General features: G+C 35.8%; 2 protein-coding genes and 1 long non-coding RNA gene across 6 annotated transcripts; 2 read left to right on the top strand and 1 right to left on the bottom strand.

The window, feature by feature from the left end:
* The first annotated feature begins 906 nt into the window (after positions 1 to 906).
* Positions 907 to 8092, top strand: LOC125846235 (protein SUPPRESSOR OF FRI 4-like). The gene is made up of 7 exons (XM_049525609.1): positions 907 to 1302; positions 2525 to 2625; positions 4226 to 4337; positions 5284 to 5681; positions 6748 to 6902; positions 6984 to 7037; positions 7724 to 8092. Exons 1-7 carry the CDS (start codon positions 1109 to 1111, stop codon positions 7793 to 7795), a joined length of 1086 nt encoding a protein of 361 aa, XP_049381566.1. The 5' UTR covers positions 907 to 1108; the 3' UTR covers positions 7796 to 8092.
* On the bottom strand, positions 7695 to 14363 carry LOC125846237 (uncharacterized). The gene is made up of 2 exons (XR_007444347.1): positions 14073 to 14363; positions 7695 to 8118 (listed from the first exon to the last, which is right to left on the bottom strand). It is a non-coding gene; the product is annotated as an uncharacterized LOC125846237 (long non-coding RNA).
* On the top strand, positions 8926 to 20676 carry LOC125846234 (transcription factor TFIIIB component B''). 4 transcript variants are annotated; one of them, XM_049525606.1, is made up of 15 exons: positions 8926 to 9086; positions 9529 to 9590; positions 9684 to 9839; positions 15347 to 15504; positions 15580 to 15643; positions 15825 to 15985; positions 16111 to 16168; positions 16248 to 16585; positions 16702 to 17092; positions 17173 to 17273; positions 17407 to 17453; positions 18241 to 18427; positions 19182 to 19326; positions 19655 to 19782; positions 20298 to 20676. In XM_049525606.1, the coding sequence occupies exons 2-15, from the start codon at positions 9545 to 9547 to the stop codon at positions 20439 to 20441; spliced, it is 2124 nt and encodes a 707-aa protein (XP_049381563.1). In that variant the 5' UTR covers positions 8926 to 9086; positions 9529 to 9544; the 3' UTR covers positions 20442 to 20676. The 4 variants fall into 4 exon arrangements, with proteins under 4 accessions (XP_049381563.1, XP_049381564.1, XP_049381562.1 ...); XM_049525607.1 differs by having other exon boundaries at positions 8927 to 9086; positions 15825 to 15970; positions 20298 to 20675; XM_049525605.1 differs by having other exon boundaries at positions 8927 to 9086; positions 15825 to 16006; positions 20298 to 20675.
* Positions 20677 to 21040: the final 364 nt, after the last annotated feature.

Below are 21040 nucleotides of genomic sequence, written 5' to 3'. Positions count from 1 at the left end.
AAAATTCTTGAAAGGAAAGCTAACAACATAATAACAAGCTCAGTAAAAAAAAAAAAAAAAAGGACAAACTATATTTGAACAAGTCCCAAGTTATAAATCTTTAGGCCTTAATTAATATTCGTACAATAATGCTAGCCATAGAATACCTTTTAATATGATTACTAGTTTACTACTTGATAGAGAAGATCAGTGAGTGGGCAAAATTGTTTGCATTTATCGGAAAGTCGTGTGCTTCTAGTTGAAGTGGTTAGTTTTTTGATAGAAAGTTAATAAAAGGATGTAACTTGCAATTTTTTAGATAGTTGAAGGATGTTTTTTTGTTTAATGTAATAATACAAATATATAGTTTGAGGTATAGTTAAGAAATGTTTTTAGCCATTTACTCTGAAAATGCCTATAAAACAAGGTTATTAATAAATGATCAAAGTTTTAATTTTCAAAAGTTTGACTCCTTGTTACACTGAAGTTTTGAAACTCTTAAACCAAACATCAAATTGAAGAATCACACTTTCGGAAGAAACCAATTGTATTCAAATTGCAAATTTTGAACTAAAGAATCGAATTAATTTAATTCTATTTGATTTTTCAATATTTATGTTCACCTCACGAATCCAATTTAAATACAAATATAAAAAATAATGTCTTCGTCCCTATTTATTTGTTAAATATTTTATAATTACTTGTTATTTTTAACAAATCAAGAAATAACAATTTTTTTTTATTATAACCTCAATTTATCAATATTAAATTGATATATTTAAAAAATATAGTAAGTAAATATATTTGGTCCCCTATCGATTAAAGGGATAAAATAGTAAACTCATTTTACTATTAGCTTAAAAAATACTCCACATAAGTAGCCATGCTCTTTTTCCATAAAATACAAAATCTACTTATGAACTTTTATTATTAGGAATTGTCTCCCACTCCCTCCCTCTCCCGTTTTTCTCAGAAACCCTAACTCTCTTCCTTGAACAGAGAGAGAGAAAAACCCCACTGTTCAATCCCAAATCGCTTTCGGAACCCTAGCGGATCAGCACGCATTAATTTCTTCCGATTTGATTCAATTGCTATAGCGAGGAGCACTTTGGGTTTTCTGTAGGGATCAATGGGGAAGAAGAAGAAGAGATCAACCGATAAGGTATGGTGCTACTACTGTGACAGGGAGTTCGATGATGAGAAGATTTTGGTTCAGCATCAAAAGGCTAAACACTTCAAATGCCATGTTTGCCATAAGAAGCTTTCTACTGCTGGCGGCATGGCCATTCACGTTCTCCAGGTTCACAAAGAAACCGTCAGCCAGTAAGTAATTTCTTTTTGCTGATAATTCTCTAGATACATTCTTAAATTTGCCCTTTTTAGCCATCTGCGTTGATATATTTCTTGTCCTTTAGCATTGAGAATGGTTTTTGTATGTTTTGTTGGTGCTGTCGTGGACGTGTTTCCATCTTCCACAGAAGGGAACAAAATGTTGAAGCCATGAAAACTCTATGAGATATGATTGGGGAACACGGAATTCATTGGGTGTGCGTGTGACATAGTGAGTGGATGTACTACTTTGAGCAGATACCTTGAAGGCTGTTTAAGAACATAGTTTAGTTGATGAGAAAATTTTGGGACACAAAAGAATTAAAAGTAGCTCGAGAATTTGGTCATACTAGAGAATGATATGGTTATTTTCAAGTAGTCATAATGTGACTGATGCAGAAAATTTAAAATTTGTCATGTAACCTGTAAGTAATTCATGTCTACTAACTTTGAAGCTAGAAAAAAAATTGTTATTTTCGATTCTCTTGTTATGAATCCCTTGATACATCTTTATAAAAAATGTTGTCCCTTGATCAATATATGTGCATTGGGAGGTCCCTGTCATTAAGAAAATTATTTCACCAAAAAAAGCATCATCTAAAATAGTTCAGGTTTTTGGTTTATAATGTAGGGCAACATCTCCCCAAAACTATATAGATATAATATGCCTATGCCTGAAATATTTTCATTTTTATAGAATTTGCCTAATGTGAAGCTGCGGAAAGAGGTCATTTACTCTGTCTCAGAAGTTAAAATGTTATGGTAGAAGAGCATACTGTTACCTGTTGATGCAACTAAAAGAATTGTGTATGTCATACTTATTTGGGTAGAATAGAACACAATGGAAACAAATTATCCGTATATATGATACCTAGTCAAATTATTGAGTATTGCAACAAAACAGGTCCTATGGAGCAGAATAGATGTTAGGGATCCATATAGCGGACCCTAACTATTTTGGGATGGAGACAATTGCAGTTGATGTTGTAGATGTGTGCTTCTGATGTTTAAACTTTAAAGCAAGTTTGACCTTGTTTTTCCGACCCACTTACCACATTCTTGCCATAATTTCTTGCCTGCTCTAATTACCAAGGGATCATTTGCAGGATGGAATCCAATATGCTGATAATGTCTCATTCTACTTTTTTTTTTTGTTGCATTTTTATCTGTTTTTTTGGCAATAAATGCATTAAGCTAGCATATTTGGCTGTTACAGGGTACCAAATGCCAAACCCGGCAGAGAGTCTACTGATATTGAAGTATATGGAATGCAAGGAATCCCAAGTGATGTCTTAGCAGCTCACTATGGAGAGGAAGGTAAGAACAGTACGTGATGTGCTTAAATTTTGCCTTTTTGAAGACATGGAGGAGCCATATGGTTGCTGAATTGTATCAAGAAAATAAGTAACCTTTGCTTTCGCATCTTTCTTGTTATACCATTGTCCTGGTACTGTTGAATTGCTATTCTTGTGGCAAAGAATGTTTCCTCAACATAGATTTACTGGTACTGTTGAATTGCTATTCTCGTGGCAAAGAATGTTTCCTCAACATAGAGGGGAGCCTTATTATCCATCGAGTTTTGAACCATGCGTGACTGGCGCTTGGAGATTTCTTTGGCTATCAAAGAAGAATATTTTCTTAACTTGGTTTTATAAACTTAAATCAGGGTTTTGAAAATGGAAATAATGCTACAGATGTTCAGGGCTTTTGCTTGAATTTAGCAAAGCCTAGAGCTTGTATCATCCATCCCATTTTTGTCGGATGTCCTCATGCCTCCGAAGGGAAATCTGGAGCTTGTATCTTAACATCTCCATGCCATTGGGTTTAAGTCTCTGTTTCATTATGGGCTCCTGTGCATCTCCACCTCTGTAGAACCCTGTATCATTCTTAAATTGGAAGTTTGTTTTAAAGCTTTTCAACCTTGCATCTTGCTAAACTAATGGCAATTGATGTCTGAATTCCTTATTTTCTGTCCACTGGTTTTAAGTATGGGTGTGCATTCGATTTTTCTGATTGGTTTTGTGGATTTTTCAGTCTTTGGTTTTGAAAACGTGTAACCGAATCCGAACAAAAATAAATTTGGTTTGGTTTTTCTCTTTTCGGGTTGGCTTTTTCGGTTCGGTTATGTCAATAATTAATAACATAATCAAAGTTATGTTTGCAATTTGTAAAAAAATACAATACGAGGAGAAGTAATAATATTGAATTTCTTAATGTACTATCTAATATAAATCTTATTTGGTTTTTCTCTTTTCGGGTTGGCTTTTTCGTTTCGGTTATGCCAATAATTAATAACATAATCAAAGTTATATTTGCAATTTGTAAAAAAATACAATACAAGGAGAAGTAATAATATTGAATTTCTTAATGTACTTTCTAATATAAGTCACAAGTAAAACTTAAAACATAATACTTAAAAAGTATACCTATTATAGATGTACAAACCTAAAATATAATCTAAATCATAATGAGAAGGCAATAACTAAAAAGGGATAAAAGTCGTTAACTCCAACTTAATTCTAAACCTAAATATATATATATATAGTTCGGTTATTTTGTTTTTTCGGTTTTTTATTTTTCTAAATTTGAAACCAAACAAAGTATATTATTAATCCAAAATCAAACCAAATAAATTCGGTTCGATTTGGTTTTTCGGTTTAATCTTAGTGCACACCCATACTTTTAGGTGTTTAAAGCTTTTTACCTTTGTGTTTGAGCTTTTAGTGCATTTCTTTGTTTGAGTTAGTATGAGCTTATTGCCTTTTCAGCTTTCTGCAGATATTTTCCTCCGTCACTAATAGGCCTGTTTTTATCAGTTTAAAAAAAAAACAAAAACTAATAGGCCTGTTCTGTCTGCTCACTTTCATGACTACATAAAGCTAAATATGTCTCTCTGTTGGATTTTATTTTCCTGTAGAAGATGAGTCCCCAGCGAAAACTGCCAAAGTGGACATTCCATCGTCCCAGTATCTTGGTGGTGCAATTCCAGGATATCCTCCCCGGGCAACTTTTGGCGCAGTGCCACCACTGTATGTTTCTAATAGAAATGCTTGTTCTTTTCAGTTCCTTTGTGCTAGAATACTTTATGATACTTTCATTTTCATATGCTGTTGCATGAGTTAGCTTATTTTAAAAACCTTCCCTTTTTGTATGCTGCATGCTTTATTTCTCTATTCTAGGATTACCAACTGTTTCTTCTGAACGATTCCCCATGTTAGGAGTAGTATTACTTGATCAAACAAGCAAAATAATGAATATATGAGATAAGGATTGAAGCTCATTAAGGTCAAACAAGCAAAATAATGAAGATATTTTTTATGTTTTAGATTACTTGTAAAAAAATAGTGCTGCTAGGGGTTCAAGGTGTAAGTTTTGTAACACTTATGAAGGGGAACTACATATTTGGATGTAGTATACCTATTGTGAATATATAGATTAATTGTTACCATCCTCAAAAAAAGGATTCAAGCTCATTATTATAGTAATGATCAGAATATCCCAGTTCCGACTTTGTTATAGTAATGGTGTGGCATAGTGTTCTGGCCTATAGGTAATGCAAAAAATTGTATCCATAGGATAGTTGGGTTGTTGAGGAATAGGAGCAACAGTCTGGAGATTCCATGTTCGAATCCCTGTTACAACGCTTAGTATGAATCCATATTTTGTAACTCTTGTTGATAGTCAGGGACTCAGGGTTACCGACTTACCGGTATGGTAACACCTACACTTGTGGATGTTAATTAGCTACCTGGTGGATTAGTCAAGTAGCACACAACTTGGAAAAGATACTGCCATCATTAAAATAAGAGGATGTTAGGGAAAATTTTAGCCTTTGCATTTATATCTTGTCAACCTTCTTGTCTATATTTTGTTGTTTTTTGGGCATGTGTTGAATTTATTAGCCGCTTTAGACTTCTAATCACTAGCTCTAATAGGTGTGTAAATTCTTACATGGATCCCGTCTGTTTGGTGTAGCTATAATCCTGCGCTGCCTATGCCTCCTGCTGGTTGGTCAGTTCCCCCTCGCCATCTTCCATGGTATTCACAGTATCCTGCTGTCTCGGTTCCACCTCCTGCACTGATGGGTCTGCCACAACAACCATTATTTCCTGTGCAAAATATGAGGCCTCCAATGCCAGCCACTGCACCTCCAACGCTTGTTGCTCCTCCAGGGCTCCCGGCCCCACCTGTTCCTGTATCTCAACCCTTGTTTCCTGTTGTTCCTAATAACAACAACCTTGCCCAAAGTTCGCCATTCTCAGTGCCGATGCTGTCAACTAGTGTGCCATTCAGCTCTGCAGCTGAAACAAAGAGCTTATTTGACCCAAACATGGGCAGCAATGCTCCTGCCGCCATTGGTTATCAGACTTCAGGTATTTAAGGTCTAGAATTGTAATGTCTTTATCTATTTTGTTGAAGGTCTGACACTTTCAACATGGCTCCTGTTGGGAAGTTACTTATTGCCATTTACTGTTGTGCCTTAAGATAGGATAAGCAGCTCTGTTTTGATCCTTTAGTAAGAAGTAGTATTCATTTATTGTTTTTGAAAGTGCTTTGAGGGGAAGTGGCTGCCGCCTGCAGATACCTAGAGTTAAAAACATATGCATCAAGAATTTGTATTTTTGGTGTTATAGTAGTACTCTTGATAGGAGGAATAAGTATTTGGTTTTTTACTTATCAGGGGAAAAGATGTAGTATGTTTGGAGTGTGAGGTGCAATTTAGGCCCTGTAATCTATTCTGAACCATTATGGTACATTTTATAAATATTTTACTTACGAAAAAAAATAAAAATGCGAAGTGTGTTTTAGTTGGCCTTGATTCTTTCCAAACTATGGGAAGTAGTTTTGACATCTTTCGGAGGGAAAATTTGTTAGTCGCTTAGATGAGGTGATGGTACAAACTTCATTTGATGTACATACTAGTATATTTTGGTGAGAAATCAGGAAAAAAAATGGGCAGCCCATGGTATCAGATTATTTTGTTGGTTTTAACCCAGTACAATATTTAGAGGTGTGATAGTGAGGACTAATCTAGGTGTCATCAAACTTCCCTATGAAGCCATGGGTTGGAAAATGAGATAAGAGGGTTCTTAGTTTCATTCTTGTTTATAATGATGAAATTTGACGTTGGAGCTGTTGGCTGTGGTCTACAGGCTTCGTACACATACCATTTTTCTTATCTTTCTCACCTGAATCCTTGTGGAAGCACAGGAAAAGGGCATCCTATTTTTTCCTCATATAGCATTTTCTGTTAAATACTATACTATGCAAGCTATCTTACCTGATTTTCTGGATGAGCTTTGCTGTAGTAGAGTTTGATTCATGCTTTTATATGTCAATCTTGGCTATGTGGCTAATGCTTATAAGAATCAAGGCTCATTTAGAATGTGGAGAAGTTCTTCGGTTCTTCATTTCTCATTTCATTCACTCTTTCTGCAGTCCCAGCACCGGTAAATTCACATTCTTATGCCTCTGGCCCAAATACTGGTGGGCCCTCAATTGGTCCACCACCTGTTATTACCAACAAAGCTCCAGCTAACCAACCAGCAACAAATGAGGTCTACTTAGTTTGGGATGATGAGGCCATGTCCATGGTCAGTAGTGTTTGCGTTTTCATGTAATTAATGTCTTACAGTTAATTTGTGATGCTGAGTGCTGATGTGAAATATTTTCAGGAGGAAAGAAGAATGTCCTTACCAAAGTATCAGGTGCATGATGAGACTAGCCAGGTAAGTTATAATTACCTAATACTAGTATTTGTTCCTATGAATACGGGACTTGTGTTGTAGGTTGATGTTAGTTTCATGTCTCGGATTCAGTTGTTTACTATTCTTTCGTATTCGTAAAGCAAATTTGTAAGTCTTCCCATTCTCCTTCATCTTCTTGGAAATAGCATACTCTTGGATGAGTATCTGGTAATCAATCAATTTAGTGTATGTTTCAACCCCATTAATTAATGGGCTTCTTTTATCTTCTTTTGGCCATTCTCCGGTTGGCAAGCAATCCCAACAGTTTTGTGGTCATCAATGATTCAAGTATGTATCTTCATCATCTTTTGCTGGTAGTTAAGTAATGCCATTTCTAATTACTGTGCTGCCATCCACTCAAGGGGGATCTCAGCAGAGTGCATGTATTAGTTCTTGGATATTTCCATGTTCTCTTTACTTGACCTTGAAAGAGTTGGGCTGTGTGAGCAAAGCATAGACCCAACAGATGTTTGCAAATTACTATGATTGTTTATAGATATTTATGGTCGAAAAGTGGTTCAAATTTGGCCCAGGTCAGATTCTTTTGCCAAGTTCAGAATCTATTGTCATTGAAGCAGGCTATGATTTTGATTCATACATTTGTGCTGATTACCTAACTTGTTCACGCTTCTATCCTAAAATTATCTGTCTGTGTTTTCTTTTTTCAGATGACCTCAATAGATGCGGCAATAGACAGAAGAATATCAGAAAGCAGACTTGCAGGGCGCATGCCTTTCTAGACCTGACCCTTTTTGCTCTGGTTGGCAGGGTGCTCTCTGAATTGTAGGAAATTGTTTAACTGAACAAAGTTCTGCTTCAAAAAAAAGATTTGCTGGTTCTGGATTCATAGGATGGGTTTAGATGTTGTAATTCTTTAGGAAAAAATATTTTATGAGAGGCATTCATTTTACATAGATAGGAATGTGAAAAATGAAGCAGATTTGTTTTCCTACAGAATCATTGCCGTTGCGAGTTAGTCCTGCAACAATGTGGTTTAACTGGGATATATATATATATTTATGTAACCTGTGGTACAATTTGCTTTCTAGTCAATACTGCCTACCTCAATTCATTTGAGTAAATTTTTGCTGGATAATCATATTTGAATGCTATGGACTTCAGCAAATTCCTCATATATGGTCTTATTTTTTAAGTTTTAGTGCCCAAGCACTAGTGGTTGGTTCCACAAATAGATTTTGTTCACAACCAGTCAGGCAAACAAGCTCAAGCTCTGAAATTAGTTCTATTATTATCCTAAGAAACACTTATTTTCTTTTAAAAGTGGGATAAAAAATACTCACTTTTTTTTAATAAAAAGAACACACTTTTAGCATTTCAAATCACACCCAATATATCATTTTTGTGAATAATTGAATTATCACGCTTTTATATGTTAAAAAAAAACTACTACTCAGTTACTTGTCAAAATACGGAGAGTGCTCAAGATGAAGTGGATGAAATATTTTTTGGTAAAACTACGGAGTTGACTTTTATTTCTTCAAAAATTCAAATGAATTACAACTAATATTTATCGTCAATTCAACATATTTGGCAAGTTTAATGATAAAATGATTGGAACATCTTTTGAAATTTAAAACTATGCATACGTAAAAATAAATAAAATGAAACTGTCGTATTATGATTTATTTTAGGAACTTAGGTTTAACGATCTTTACAAAATTAATGAAAACAAAGTAATTTAGTAAAAGGCAAATAAATCAAATTGTTAATTCCTTGAGTAACAAATTAGATGATTTTTTTTGTCATAAATAAATCAAAATAGTACTAATAAAAAAAAGGAAATCCGTGTTTTGTGACAAAGTTTTTACAACTGCCCAAAATTCACTATTTAGCCCTAATTTTTAGATGCTTTTCCCTCTGGTTTTACTTTCCCCTATTTCCTCTCATCGGCCGGCGATTTCTGCCGGTGCATCATCTCAACAAACACACACTCGGAAACCAAACGGCCGACGGTCTAACACCGTCACCGCTGTTCCACTTCCCCCGCCGTATCTCGCGCCACCAGTAGCTGTAAGTTGATCGAGTTCCACCGATTGGTTTTTACGCCTCATGGTATTTTCATGGAAAAGGGAAAGCACTGGTGAAATTTATTAGGCTTTCCTTGCAAACAATCTATCTTTGTCTTCAAAACTTCCAGGACATTCTGATTTTGAGTTTACAGACTAAGATTTTGTAGAAATTTGTAGATTCTGCTTATGGAGCTGTTTGACATTGACATTGAAATCTGAATTATAATGAATTGATGATGTACAGATTGAAGATAGAAAAAACGCAGACCCTAGACTTTATCTTTCTCCTAATTCAATGTGCACTCCCACTAAAGATGAGAAACCATGGCTTTAGTGTCTGCGTATATATTTTGCCTTGAAAATATACTAAACATATAATCACGTACTCTTTAAAACTGATTTTAGTGGTTATAATTTGTCTTATCAGTTATTGTTCTTTTCAGTGTTGAAAGTGTGCTCATGGACCTTTTAGATGATATTTTTGCTGGTGGTGCTTCAAAGACTGGTAAGGAGGGAGAAAATGTTTTTTCTTTTAAATTTGCGATGAAAGTTATTTTCATTCTTTCAAGGTTAAGCTTAATATTGTTATTTAATGCAGTCAAGGCTGGTGGCAAGTTTCAACCCAAGGCCAAGCCCCGCCCGTTGAAGAAAGGTCCAGCTGTTGCATCCTCTTCTTTGACGTCAAAACCCACTGGTGATACTGTAGCAACTGATTCCTCTTCAGCTCTTAAGAGTGGAAAGAATTCTCAAAATTGTTAGCTTTCTTGCCTTTATGTTATTGTTATTTTTCTTTTCCAGAATATTTTATTGGTGCAAAACTTGATCGCATATTAACTGTTGAGGCCCTGAGGGTCATCAAAACTGTTGAGTGCTTTTGTGCATAATTTATGAAGAGGCAAGTATTATTGATGTCAAAATCTCTTAGTGCTGTTTCATAATAAAAGGGACCTAAATTAGCAACAAAAAATAAAATAACAATACCTGCCTAATATAACTTAAATAGTAGGGTGAAACTGGCTACCAGACGCAATTCCTGCTTTAAGGCCTCAACGGACACGCGACCTGACCCGTATAAAAAACTTGTGCAAAAAGACTAGCTTCACTCTTCAACTACATAAAGAGGAAAAAACCTCTCGATTCTTTTCATTGCGCTTCTCTTTAGATCTCACATCTCAGGTATCTTTCTATCTCTTCAAATGGCGTTTTTTTTTGTTATTACCGATGGGTTGATCAATATAAACCCTCTCCCTTTCCCCAATTTCTTGGTATTTTCTTGATTTTTTTAATGTATTTTTTGTTGAACTCATCGATGGGTTTGTGTTATTCTATTGATAAGTAAATTAGTTGAACTTCTTGGTTTATGTTTTTAAGAAAATGTATGGAAAATTACCCTTCGGGGTGGCCCAGTGGTTTGGGCTTGGGACTTCCATGTTGGAGGTCTCAAGTTCGAAACCCCTTGCCAGCTAAAGCAAGGGGTTTGCCTTCTGGGTCGAGCTCGTCACATCAGGCTTGCCTAGTGTGGGTTACCTCTCCTATGTGGTTTGCGAGCTATTGCATAGGAGCGGGGTTTTTACCCTGTGCACACCCAAAGGGTAGCGGCTGCGGGTTTTCCTTGTCATCAAAAAAAAAAATGTACGGAAAATTTTGGACTTTTTGTGAAAGTAGAAAGAGGGTTTACATGAGAAGGAGTATAATTGATAGCAAGTTTAATTTATACCTTGCAAGTAAATATTGATAATTGACGACAAATATTTTACCAGTAGCGCGATAAGTTCATTTCTATAGCAGCTCTGGTTGTAAAGAGTTGTTTTAATTAGAAAAAAAGATAGGCAAATTTCATTAAGATGTGTAATGTGGAAAATTTGGCTTTTGGGTGTCACTAGTTAGGAAAGTTGGGTGGATATCTAGTGTTTATGAAGTACAAATTGCAGAATACGACTAGGGATGTTTAAGAAAACTTTAAGGGATGTATGACCTGATTTTTTTAACCCTGTCCAGAAGCTCTCACACCTTTTTTCTCCGTTGGTGACTCAAACCCAACCTTAGGGCTGGGGGTGGAGGGTGATTACCATGTGAGCAACCCGTCTTGTCGTAGGACCTGATTTAGGTAGTTATGCCATGGTCTTTTTGGTGTGTATTTGAAAAGATAAATCACAGCACCACACAAGTTATAGAAGGGTTTTGAAACTGGACCATTTTATAAAAATTTCTTCATTTGGAATGTCCATTGAAGTCTTCTCTAGGATGGCTTTGAGTGTGGAATTCATGTATAATGTATTGAATAACTGTGCCTACCTCAGTTGGAGATTCAAGTGTTAAAAAGGAGAGAGATCTAGTTAGTGTTCGTCTACATTGATTCTCTCCTTGTAGTAAACAATATTTCCTTAGCAGTTAAAGGCATGTTTAGTCTAAGTTGTAAGATTGCTGCAGTGTTTGCTGAGTTTTAATACTATACCCACTTGGCTTTGTTAACTCTCGATTTTATAGTTCCTTTCTTTATCTCTTCTTTTTGAACAATGCTCAAGTTCTTGTGCCAATAAGGGAGTCCCCTGCCGAAGTATTAGTTTTTTATTGGAATATAAGGAGTGAAAGTGTAAATGTATCAAACTTTAGCCTTAATCTACAGAAACCTAATATAAGAAGATATCTGATCCTGACAGCTAAGCATTTACCTTAGCTGCCTTAAATCCCTTCTTACAATTGGTCCTTTTTATAATCCTCTGTTCACATTTTACAAAAAAAATAATCTTGGAGCAACACATCACCAATCTGTGGTAAAAATTTGATCTTTTCTTAATTGAAATCTAGGATATATTAAACCTTGGATCACATTGCTCCTGATTTGATTTCTTGAGAAGTCCCCTCCGTCTTTGTGCCAAGTGCGAACTGTATTCTGTATCCAATTAGTATACAATTGAGCAACTCTTAAAATCCTTTGGTTTCAAATTGCAAGAACTGAAGTTGACACTGGTGGTACTAGCCTCCAGTCTGGCAATTGTATTTATCTTACTCTAGTAGGCAAGCCACATCTTAGAGTTTCAAGAAAGATCTACGACAAAGTGATTTGTCTTCTTTGCTTTGGCTACCAGTAAAATGCTACCAGAACCTACCAAATTCTCTGCAATCACTCGAAGTAGAGCTCTTCCCCACAAACAATTTTCCCTCCAAGTTTTTCACATTTCCTTCTGGAACTTCATACGCAATAATGCTCCGTGTGTTTTTCTTCTTCTTTTTGATTCAAATCCTAAGAAGTTGCACCATAAATTCTGTTATGTCCCCAGTAGTATTTCCTGGCTCTTTGTCCTGACTTGGATAGTCTCTTTTCATCTGCAACTTGCATTGTGAGCTTGTTGCCCACAATGGCCTTGCTAATGATTCCCTTTTCGACAAACTGGACAGTATTTTCAGAAGGTTCCTTGCCTTGTTGGATCTCAAAAGGTGCTGNCTAGTAGGCAAGCCACATCTTAGAGTTTCAAGAAAGATCTACGACAAAGTGATTTGTCTTCTTTGCTTTGGCTACCAGTAAAATGCTACCAGAACCTACCAAATTCTCTGCAATCACTCGAAGTAGAGCTCTTCCCCACAAACAATTTTCCCTCCAAGTTTTTCACATTTCCTTCTGGAACTTCATACACAATAATGCTCCATTTGTTTTTCTTCTTCTTTTTGATTCAAATCCTAAGAAGTTGCACCATAAATTCTGTTATGTCCCCAGTAGTATTTCCTGGCTCTTTGTCCTGACTTGGATAGTCTCTTTTCATCTGCAACTTGCATTGTGAGCTTGTTGCCCACAATGGCCTTGCTAATGATTCCCTTTTCGACAAACTGGACAGTATTTTCAGAAGGTTCCTTGCCTTGTTGGATCTCAAAAGGTGCTGGACTTGGTGAAAATAATCCTCCTAATCACCATTGTTTAATCTGTCATTAGCTCTTTTAGCTCCCCATTCTGTCTTGAGTTCCCATCGTTATGGAAGTGAAAGTGGTAAACCAGCTGTTTTGGTTGGTACCACTAAGAAATTGAACAGTTTGATGCCTATCAAAATAAAAAGGAAAGAACAGACTTGTTATTTTCTAAGTCTATAGCAGATGATATAGATTGACTGACACTGACCTCAAGTTAGAAGAAAAATAGAAAAGAAAACTCAGCTCTAACTAATGATTTTTATACTTGTTATCTTTTGGCAATCCTTGTTGCTGCTCCTTATTTAGCTAGCTGCATATTCAAGTTTTTTTCAGTTAAAATTTCTTCTCTCTAAATGTAATTCACATGCCAAATGACCCTTAAATTTGGAATGCTTAAGTGCCCCTTTTAGTTTGTTTCGAGAAGCACAGGGAAGGGTTAGCAGTTAGCACACTGAAACATTTTTTTGTGAGATAAGGAATTTCATTAAATGACATCATGAAGTGTTAGCTCCAATTCATTTTTGGGTATGTATTTTGCACTACTTGGCATATATTAGACTATGCCAAACTCCAGATTGATCTACTGAATAGTTGAAACAGCGAGGGTCTCAAGAAGAAATTCCAAAAAACTTGGAATACTATTTCTCAGGCCATTTGGTGGACAGTTGGCTTGAAAGAAATAGCAGAATTTTTAAGGCAAAAGAAGAAATATACTTGGCCTTAAACACAAATGTATTTATTTGCTAGCTTTTTGGTGAAACCTGGTTCTTATACATGATGTAGATGCAATGCTCTCTGAATTGTAGGAAATTGTTTAATTGAACAAAGTTCTGCTTCAAAAAAAAAGATTTGCTGGTTGTTCTGGATTCATAGGATGGGTTTAGATGTTGTAATTCTTTAGGAAAAAATATTTTATGAGAGGCATTCATTTTACATAGATAGGAATGCGAAAAATGAAGCAGATTTGTTTTCCTACAGAATCATTGCTGTTGCGAGTTAGTCATGCAACAATGTGGTTTAGCTGGGATATATATATATTTATGTAACCTGTGGTGCAATTTGCTTTCTAGTCAATACTGCCTACCTCAATTCATTTGAGTAAATGTTTTCTGGATAATCATATTTGAATACTATGGACTTGAGCAGATTCCTCATATATGGTCTTGTTTTTTCAAGTTTTAGTGCCCAAGCGCTTGTGGTTGGTTCCACAAATAGATTTTCTTCACAACCAGTTTGGCCAAACAAGCTCAAGCTCTGAAATTAGTTTCTGTTATCCTTAGAAACACTAATTTTCTTTCATAAGTGGGGTAAAAATAACACTTTTAGCATTTCAAAACACACACAATATATCATTTTAGTGAATATTTGAATTATCACGCTTTTATATGTTGAATCTATTATCAGTTACTTGTCAAAATACACTTCCGTAGACTGTAAGTACATAATGTATAACTGGAGAGTGCACAAGATGAAATGGATGAAATATATTTTTGGTAAAACTACAGAGTTGACTTTTATTTCTTCAAAAATTCAAATGAATTACAACTAATATTTATCATCAATTCAACATATTTTGCAAGTTTAATGATAAAATGATTGGGACACCTTTTGAAATCAAAAACTACGCATACATAAAAATAAATAAAATGAAACTGTCGTATTATGATTTAATTTAGGAACTTAGGATAAAAGATCTTTACAAATTAATGAAAGCTCCAGCTGTTGCATCCTCTTCTTTGACGTCAAAACCCACTGGTGATACTGTAGCAACTGATTCCTCTGAAGCTCTTAAGAGACAAAGAATTCTCAAAATTGTTAGCTTTCTTGCCTTTATGTTATTGTTATTTTCTTTTCCAGAATATTTTATTGCTGCAAAACTTGATCGCATATTAACTGTTGAGGCCCTGAGGGTCATCAAAGCTGTTGAGTGCTTTTGTGCATAATTTATGTAGAGGCGAGTATTATTGATGTCAAAATCTAGCACTAAGAAACTGCTGTTTCATAATAAAAGGGAGCTAAATTAGCAACAAAAAATAAAATAACAATACCCGCCTATTTATACGAAAGATTCTTGGAATTGTAGCAGCTTTTCACTCTCATCCGTCCATTCCAATCTGCACCTAGATCAAATCAGCGAAAACAAAACAGATTTAATCTTCAGAATTGAGTTCCTTGGTCCTTCAAAACACCTTTTGCTTCTTGTGTGCAATAAGAATTTGCATCATAGACAAAGTTGGTTCTATATTTTTTTAGCTTTTGAAATGTCATATAACATATGCCATCGATAGTCTAATATTGTTCTTCATTGATGCTGTAAGACTTCTTCAAGAATGATTTTCTGTTGTTAAATGTAAGCAGGCGATGAACAAAGCTCTGTGTTGGCAGAACCTTCCTTGGTGCATCCTCTTGCTGCAGATACTTTGGTTCCATCAGTTGGTTCAAGTCTAGATGCAAGTATGGTAATAACTGATACCAATGAAAATTGGAAATCTTGCTTTGAGAAATCTGAGGGAGAGGTGATATTTTCTTATCCATATCTTGATCACGTTAACAAACCTTTTGTATCCTTACTAAATTTCTTCAGTTTTCAGAATGCAGACATATATATAGGTTTGGATTCATTTGATGATTTACTTCCTCACTCAAGCGGCATAGGTCACAACTAATCTTCTTCTGTTCACTTATTGCTGAATTTTCCTTCATAATTTCTATTAATTAGTACTTGATTTTGGATGCTGCAAAAGGGTTCCTTTCTTTTGAATAATTGGCCAATTATAGATTAAATTATTAAAATTCTGTGCTGCATATAATTCTGAGAGTTCTAGTCCTGCTACAGATCCATCTGCTGCTCATGCTGCTGGTGCAGAGAAGCGACAAGAACAGCTTTTAATTCCAGTTTCTTCAGTTGATGGTTCAGCTCGTAGTGCTTCCAATCTTCAATCTGATGAAGTTGCAGCAGGCCAAGATCCATTAACATTCCAAGCAAGTGTTCTTTCTGTTAGTGGAAGTTGTCAGATGGTCAAATTCATGTCCTTCCCTCCTTTCTACTCTGAGTAGAGAAGAAACATTGCCACTTAAATTCCTTGGCACACTTACGAAAAGTCTAGCTTTGTTGGTTGCAGGAAATGGACACCTACTCTTCCTTGGAAGCTGATATCCTTGGGGTCACTACTATATCTGGTATGACTGAATTTTTAGGTTCCTACACTAGTACCTGGTTATATCCTGTGCTCCTTCTAAATTTCTTATCTTTATTCAGGGCAGAGTAGAAGATTCCAACCCAAGCCCAAGTTACAAGTATACAGAGAGAGATATGATACAATCATTCCTGATTTAGATGTAGGACAGTCTGTGTCATGTCTGCCAGATTCACACTCTGTTCATTCTGAAATGGATTTTGTGGATAATGGGAAGGAACTTGGATTACCTGCTGCTGATGTCCTTGACTTCTCAGTCAGAGGATTTGATAATAATATTATTACAGAATCTGCACATGAATTTCCAGTTCATGAAGAATATGTTGCAGAGGCTTCTCTTCCAGATGCTGACATCCCAGCAAAACACTCTGAGGCTACTTCTCAAATGCCTGAGGAACCTGTAAATCCTTAACTTGTTTTTCGAATTCTTTCAGTTATTTCTCTAATTTCTGCAATGGCTTGCCTCGTTGGAGTCCTTTGTTCCTCTTCTTAACCCACTTGCAACTGTCTTTTTAGGTACCTCAGAGGGCTAAGACTAAAAAACAAAAATTCGCTGCATCTGAACTTTCTGCAATTAGTGAAGAGAACGGAGAGAGTAGATCATTAAGGAGTAGAAGAAAGTCCGTGAATGCATCTAGACTAGTAGATGAGTCTGATGAAGACGTAGTTGGTGATGGGGAATATGTGCCTGAACAGCCTAATGATTCTGTTACAATTGGGAATGGTGAGGAGTTTTTGGTGGAAAATGACTCACAAGGGAAAAAGGTACAGAAGAAGTCCAAGAAAACAGTTACTAAGGAAGGAAAACTAGTTAGGAAGAGTAAAAAGACTGCTGAAGCTTCTGATCAGGCAGCCAACAAGAAGCCTAAAAAGTTTTCTCATTCCACTCGTCAAAAGAGGAGAACAGGTAAACCTAGTGGATATTGCTTCCGTTTGGGTTAGTTATGGTTATGATTGTTTGTTGACCAGGAACTTCCTTGTTTACAGTGGACAAGGCTTTGCTTGAGGCTCCCATGGATGAGATTGACTATTCAAAGGTGCCTATTAAGGATCTAATTTTATTAGCTGAGCACAAAGAGCGGTTGGCGGTATGTTTCTTCTTTATTTTTCTCTTGTTTGCCATCAACCTTTTAAAACAAGGAAAACTTAAAATGATAAATTTTGTTATTTGACAGTCATCCTTGATTCTCTTGTTTCATTGCTTGCCATCCTTACTTGCAGAAAAAAGACGCAGCAGTGTCACAAATACCTACTACTACAGATCAGAGGTATCAGAAGCTTATATACAATTAAATAAAATATAATAATCTACATTTGCCTTTTGCTTTATTTTTGAAAAAAAAATACTAACCCGTGTTTAACCATTTGCTTAGTGTTTCTCTGTTTACTCCATAGTTTAATAAATCTGTTCTTGTTGATAGTGAAAATGTAGATGATGTGTATAGGTTATTATTGGCTCGACACATTCTATTTTCTATTCATAACGTATGCTTCTAACTGTTTAAGAGCATCACTGGTCTTTCTTATATTGTCTACAGCTTCATTATTTTCTTTACTTTTAGAACTGTTCTAATTACCAGTCCAACCACTCTCATATCAATTCTTCTTTAATGTTTCTCTTGACCAATTTATAATGGTCCTATGGGGTCTGTTATGAGAAGCTATTTTCGTTAGTCATAGCCATTAGTAAATACTTCATGCTTAAATATGTTATATAATTTGTGCTCCTTCAAGCCAATATAGATATTAGGAGGTCATACTAGGTGATCTTTGACATGGTTTGAGATGTATAATTGTCATATCTAATATGAGAAATAATTAAAGTACGCTAATTCAATTTTGGACACTTAAATTGTATTTCCGGAAGGTAAAATTATCAGGACAAGAGATCTTAGAAGTTTGATGCATGCTGGAATAGCTTTGTTATCAGTTGTTTTTTTTGTGTCAAAGTGCACATTTTTACTTGTGCTGGATGGTGTTGCATGTATTTTTGCCTTCGGGACGAGATCCTTTCCTTTTCAAGTCACAGTTTCTTCATGACTTGTGCTTGTGCAGTGCTGGTGCATCTGTTTCTAATTATGATGAGGATGAGACCTATGCTTCAGATGAAGATGGGGAAGCTGATGATCATAGTAAAAGTACTATGGCTGAAGATACTTCTGCCTACTTCAATTATCAGACTTACATGGACAAAACCCCCAGCACAAGGTGGTCAAAACAGGACACAGAACTTTTCTATGAGGTACACCCCTTTCATTTGTAGCCTACTGAAAAATGCACTAGTAAAATAGGGAGATAATTGTAATTTGATCAAGAAAAATAAGTTTTAAATAGGGGATCCTTACAAGTGCAACTTATAAAGTGCTCAAGTTATTAGCAGATTCACCTACGCATTCTATATCAAAGTTTGTGGACTCCTTTCATAGATCTGTCAATTCTATTTAAATCAAATTTGCTTCAATTGTTGAGACCTTCCTATGAGATAGCAGTGAAAGACTCCTGTAGGACATGCTTGTTGGTAGTTATTTATTTATAACTGTTGCTTTGTTTTCTCTATTTGAGATAAGGTCCTTTTCAAATATTACATGAATATACTTATCCAAGTGAATTGTGGGATTCAAAGGCACCCATAACAACGACATACCCATTGAGGTCCCACAAGTGGGGTGTGGGGAGGGTAGAGTGTACCCAAAGTCCCAGACCTTACCCCACTACCTTAGGTATCCATACCGAAACATATGGGATAAATTCCCTTTTATATTATAATTGTTAAGTTTTATGTGAAGAGTAGGGGAGCAGACCCCAGATGCAACGAGTATTCAGGTATTTGAAAAAAGATTATATTACTGTTTACTTGATGATGTCATGACACCAAATAGAGCTAATGGATAAAGATGCTTTATGTGATTGGCATGAATGGTACTGTGATGCACTCCATACTCTTTTGTTCTTTTTCCTTGGTATTCTCTTAAACATTTAAACAAACTTGTCTTCAGGCTGTGCAGCAGTTTGGGACAGATTTATCCCTTATACAACAACTTTTTCCTGGCCGGACACGTAGACAACTAAAGCTAAAATACAAGAAAGAAGAGCGGCAAAATCCATTTAGGCTTCATGATGCTCTAACAAATCGTTCGAAAGGTAAATGTTGTTCAACTTTCTCTGCTGCACTCACATCTATTTCTTTTGCCAAGACTCATTGTTATGATAACATTTCGTTTTAAATGGGCGTAAAATAGAGTTTGGGGATGCATTGTATAAATGCAAAATTTCTTTTTCATCCAATGAAGAGTAATGTTTCATCAGCATGACAAGCATGCATCACTTAAATTTTCCCTCTTTGTCATCAGACCATCACAGAGGGAAAAAGGATCATTGACCTGAAGAAGAGAGCCTTTTTTAGTAAAATGTGTCACATTTTTTTTGAAGTCTTCTATAGAGGTTTTACATGATACTATACTTGTTGCAGATCATTCCCACTTCGAACGAGTAATCGAGCGTTTAAAGCAAATTGAAGCTGAGGAATTGCAGTACGCTGATAAAGACGAGTCAATTGACTTGACTGGGGAGGAGGAAATGGGGACTCGGGAGATCTATGTATGAATCTTCTCTTCTCATCAGCTTTCTTGTATATCTTCCTCTGTGCAGGGGGGGGGGGGGTGCAGGCCCTTATCTATTATGTTTCTTTTCTATAATGTTATATCTGCATAATGCATCATTATACTAATGCACATGTTGCCCCCAAGGCCTGGCTCAAGTGGCAAAAGGTGGAGGATTTGTGGCTTAGGTCGCAGGTTCAAGCCCCACACCATGCAAAGCGAAGCCTGGTATTTAAGTGGAGAAGGGTAGAGGGGCGGGCCCATTATCCACCGAGTTTAGAAGGCTGTGATTGGTCCAAAGGGCGGATCACAGACGGATTTCTTGGTTATCAAAAAAAAAAAAAAAACTAATGCACATGTCATTATGATGTTTTTTGTGTTATTACCTGGCTGGAGAAATTAAGGAGGAATGTGGCCTACGTGGTTTGAGTAGACTATTATCAGGGTTGACCTCGAGAAACTGTCTTCTTTTTTCTTTCCGATTTCCTGATTCTGCATGATTATTTTGCACAGGAGGAAGAAGCAAAGTCTGAACATGTTGAGGAAAAAGAAGTTGAAACAGTGGAGCAAGATGTTCCGGAAATGGAGAATCCAGTTAAGGAGTATGACGATGAAGATGATTTCATGAAATGGAGTCAGTATACGAGTGAAGTGTGAATGTTAATTTTCAGTTTATCTGTATTCTCCTGCCACGATGATCTTATATCTCTTTTGTTATATACCTTTTTGAACTCAAGCCAATAATATGGTACTTGAGAGAATCATTTCAAAGGAATGTAGCAAAAGGTAAGTGTTAGTTATATGTATTGACAATGTAAAGAAAATTTGTTCTGATACGTTAGCTTAGTGAAAAATTCTTCGTACAATTAAAAGTTGAAATATTGTACAGTATTCTCTCATATTTACGAGCGAATGTGAACTAGTTCATTCTTTCTAGTCTAGACTAATATAATAGACTATAATATGTCATTTATGCAAACTTTAAGAAAAAAGGTTAATTCTTGTCTTTTTTTTAAAAAAAAAAGTGTCTTTGCTAGAGCTCAATTTTAAACATCCCTTCCATTTTATCCATACCCACCCGAATCCCAACAATACCCTTTTACATGTTATGGTTCTTTCATAAACTAATTAGTTTCTCATGAATTTCCTTTTTCTCTCATCTAATTTCTTCTTTAGGTTGTTAAAGTTATACGAAAATGGTATCTTTAATATTGTAAAGTAATTGTTTTACCAAGCGGAAGTGCCACAGTGAAGAA

This window comes from Solanum stenotomum, chromosome 12, assembly GCF_019186545.1.
Source record: "Solanum stenotomum isolate F172 chromosome 12, ASM1918654v1, whole genome shotgun sequence".
NCBI classification, from domain to species: Eukaryota; Viridiplantae; Streptophyta; class Magnoliopsida; order Solanales; family Solanaceae; genus Solanum; species Solanum stenotomum.
Note: the sequence above shows the minus strand (reverse complement) of the source record. Positions and strands in the feature narration are given on the sequence as shown.

What these genes read in the sequence shown, in the direction of transcription:
- LOC125846235 (XM_049525609.1), top strand. Translation starts at nt 1,109, where the DNA reads ATGGGGAAGAAGAAGAAGAGATCAACCGATAAGGTATGGTGCTACTAC. An exon ending in TTTGGCGCAGTGCCACCACT is followed by an intron (nt 4,338 to 5,283) that starts GTATGTTTCTAA and finishes TGTTTGGTGTAG; the next exon opens with CTATAATCCTGCGCTGCCTA. An exon ending in CATTGGTTATCAGACTTCAG is followed by an intron (nt 5,682 to 6,747) that starts GTATTTAAGGTC and finishes CTCTTTCTGCAG; the next exon opens with TCCCAGCACCGGTAAATTCA.
- LOC125846234 (XM_049525605.1), top strand. Translation starts at nt 9,545, where the DNA reads ATGGACCTTTTAGATGATATTTTTGCTGGTGGTGCTTCAAAGACTG. An exon ending in ACACAGAACTTTTCTATGAG is followed by an intron (nt 18,428 to 19,181) that starts GTACACCCCTTT and finishes ACTTGTCTTCAG; the next exon opens with GCTGTGCAGCAGTTTGGGAC. An exon ending in TCTAACAAATCGTTCGAAAG is followed by an intron (nt 19,327 to 19,654) that starts GTAAATGTTGTT and finishes TACTTGTTGCAG; the next exon opens with ATCATTCCCACTTCGAACGA.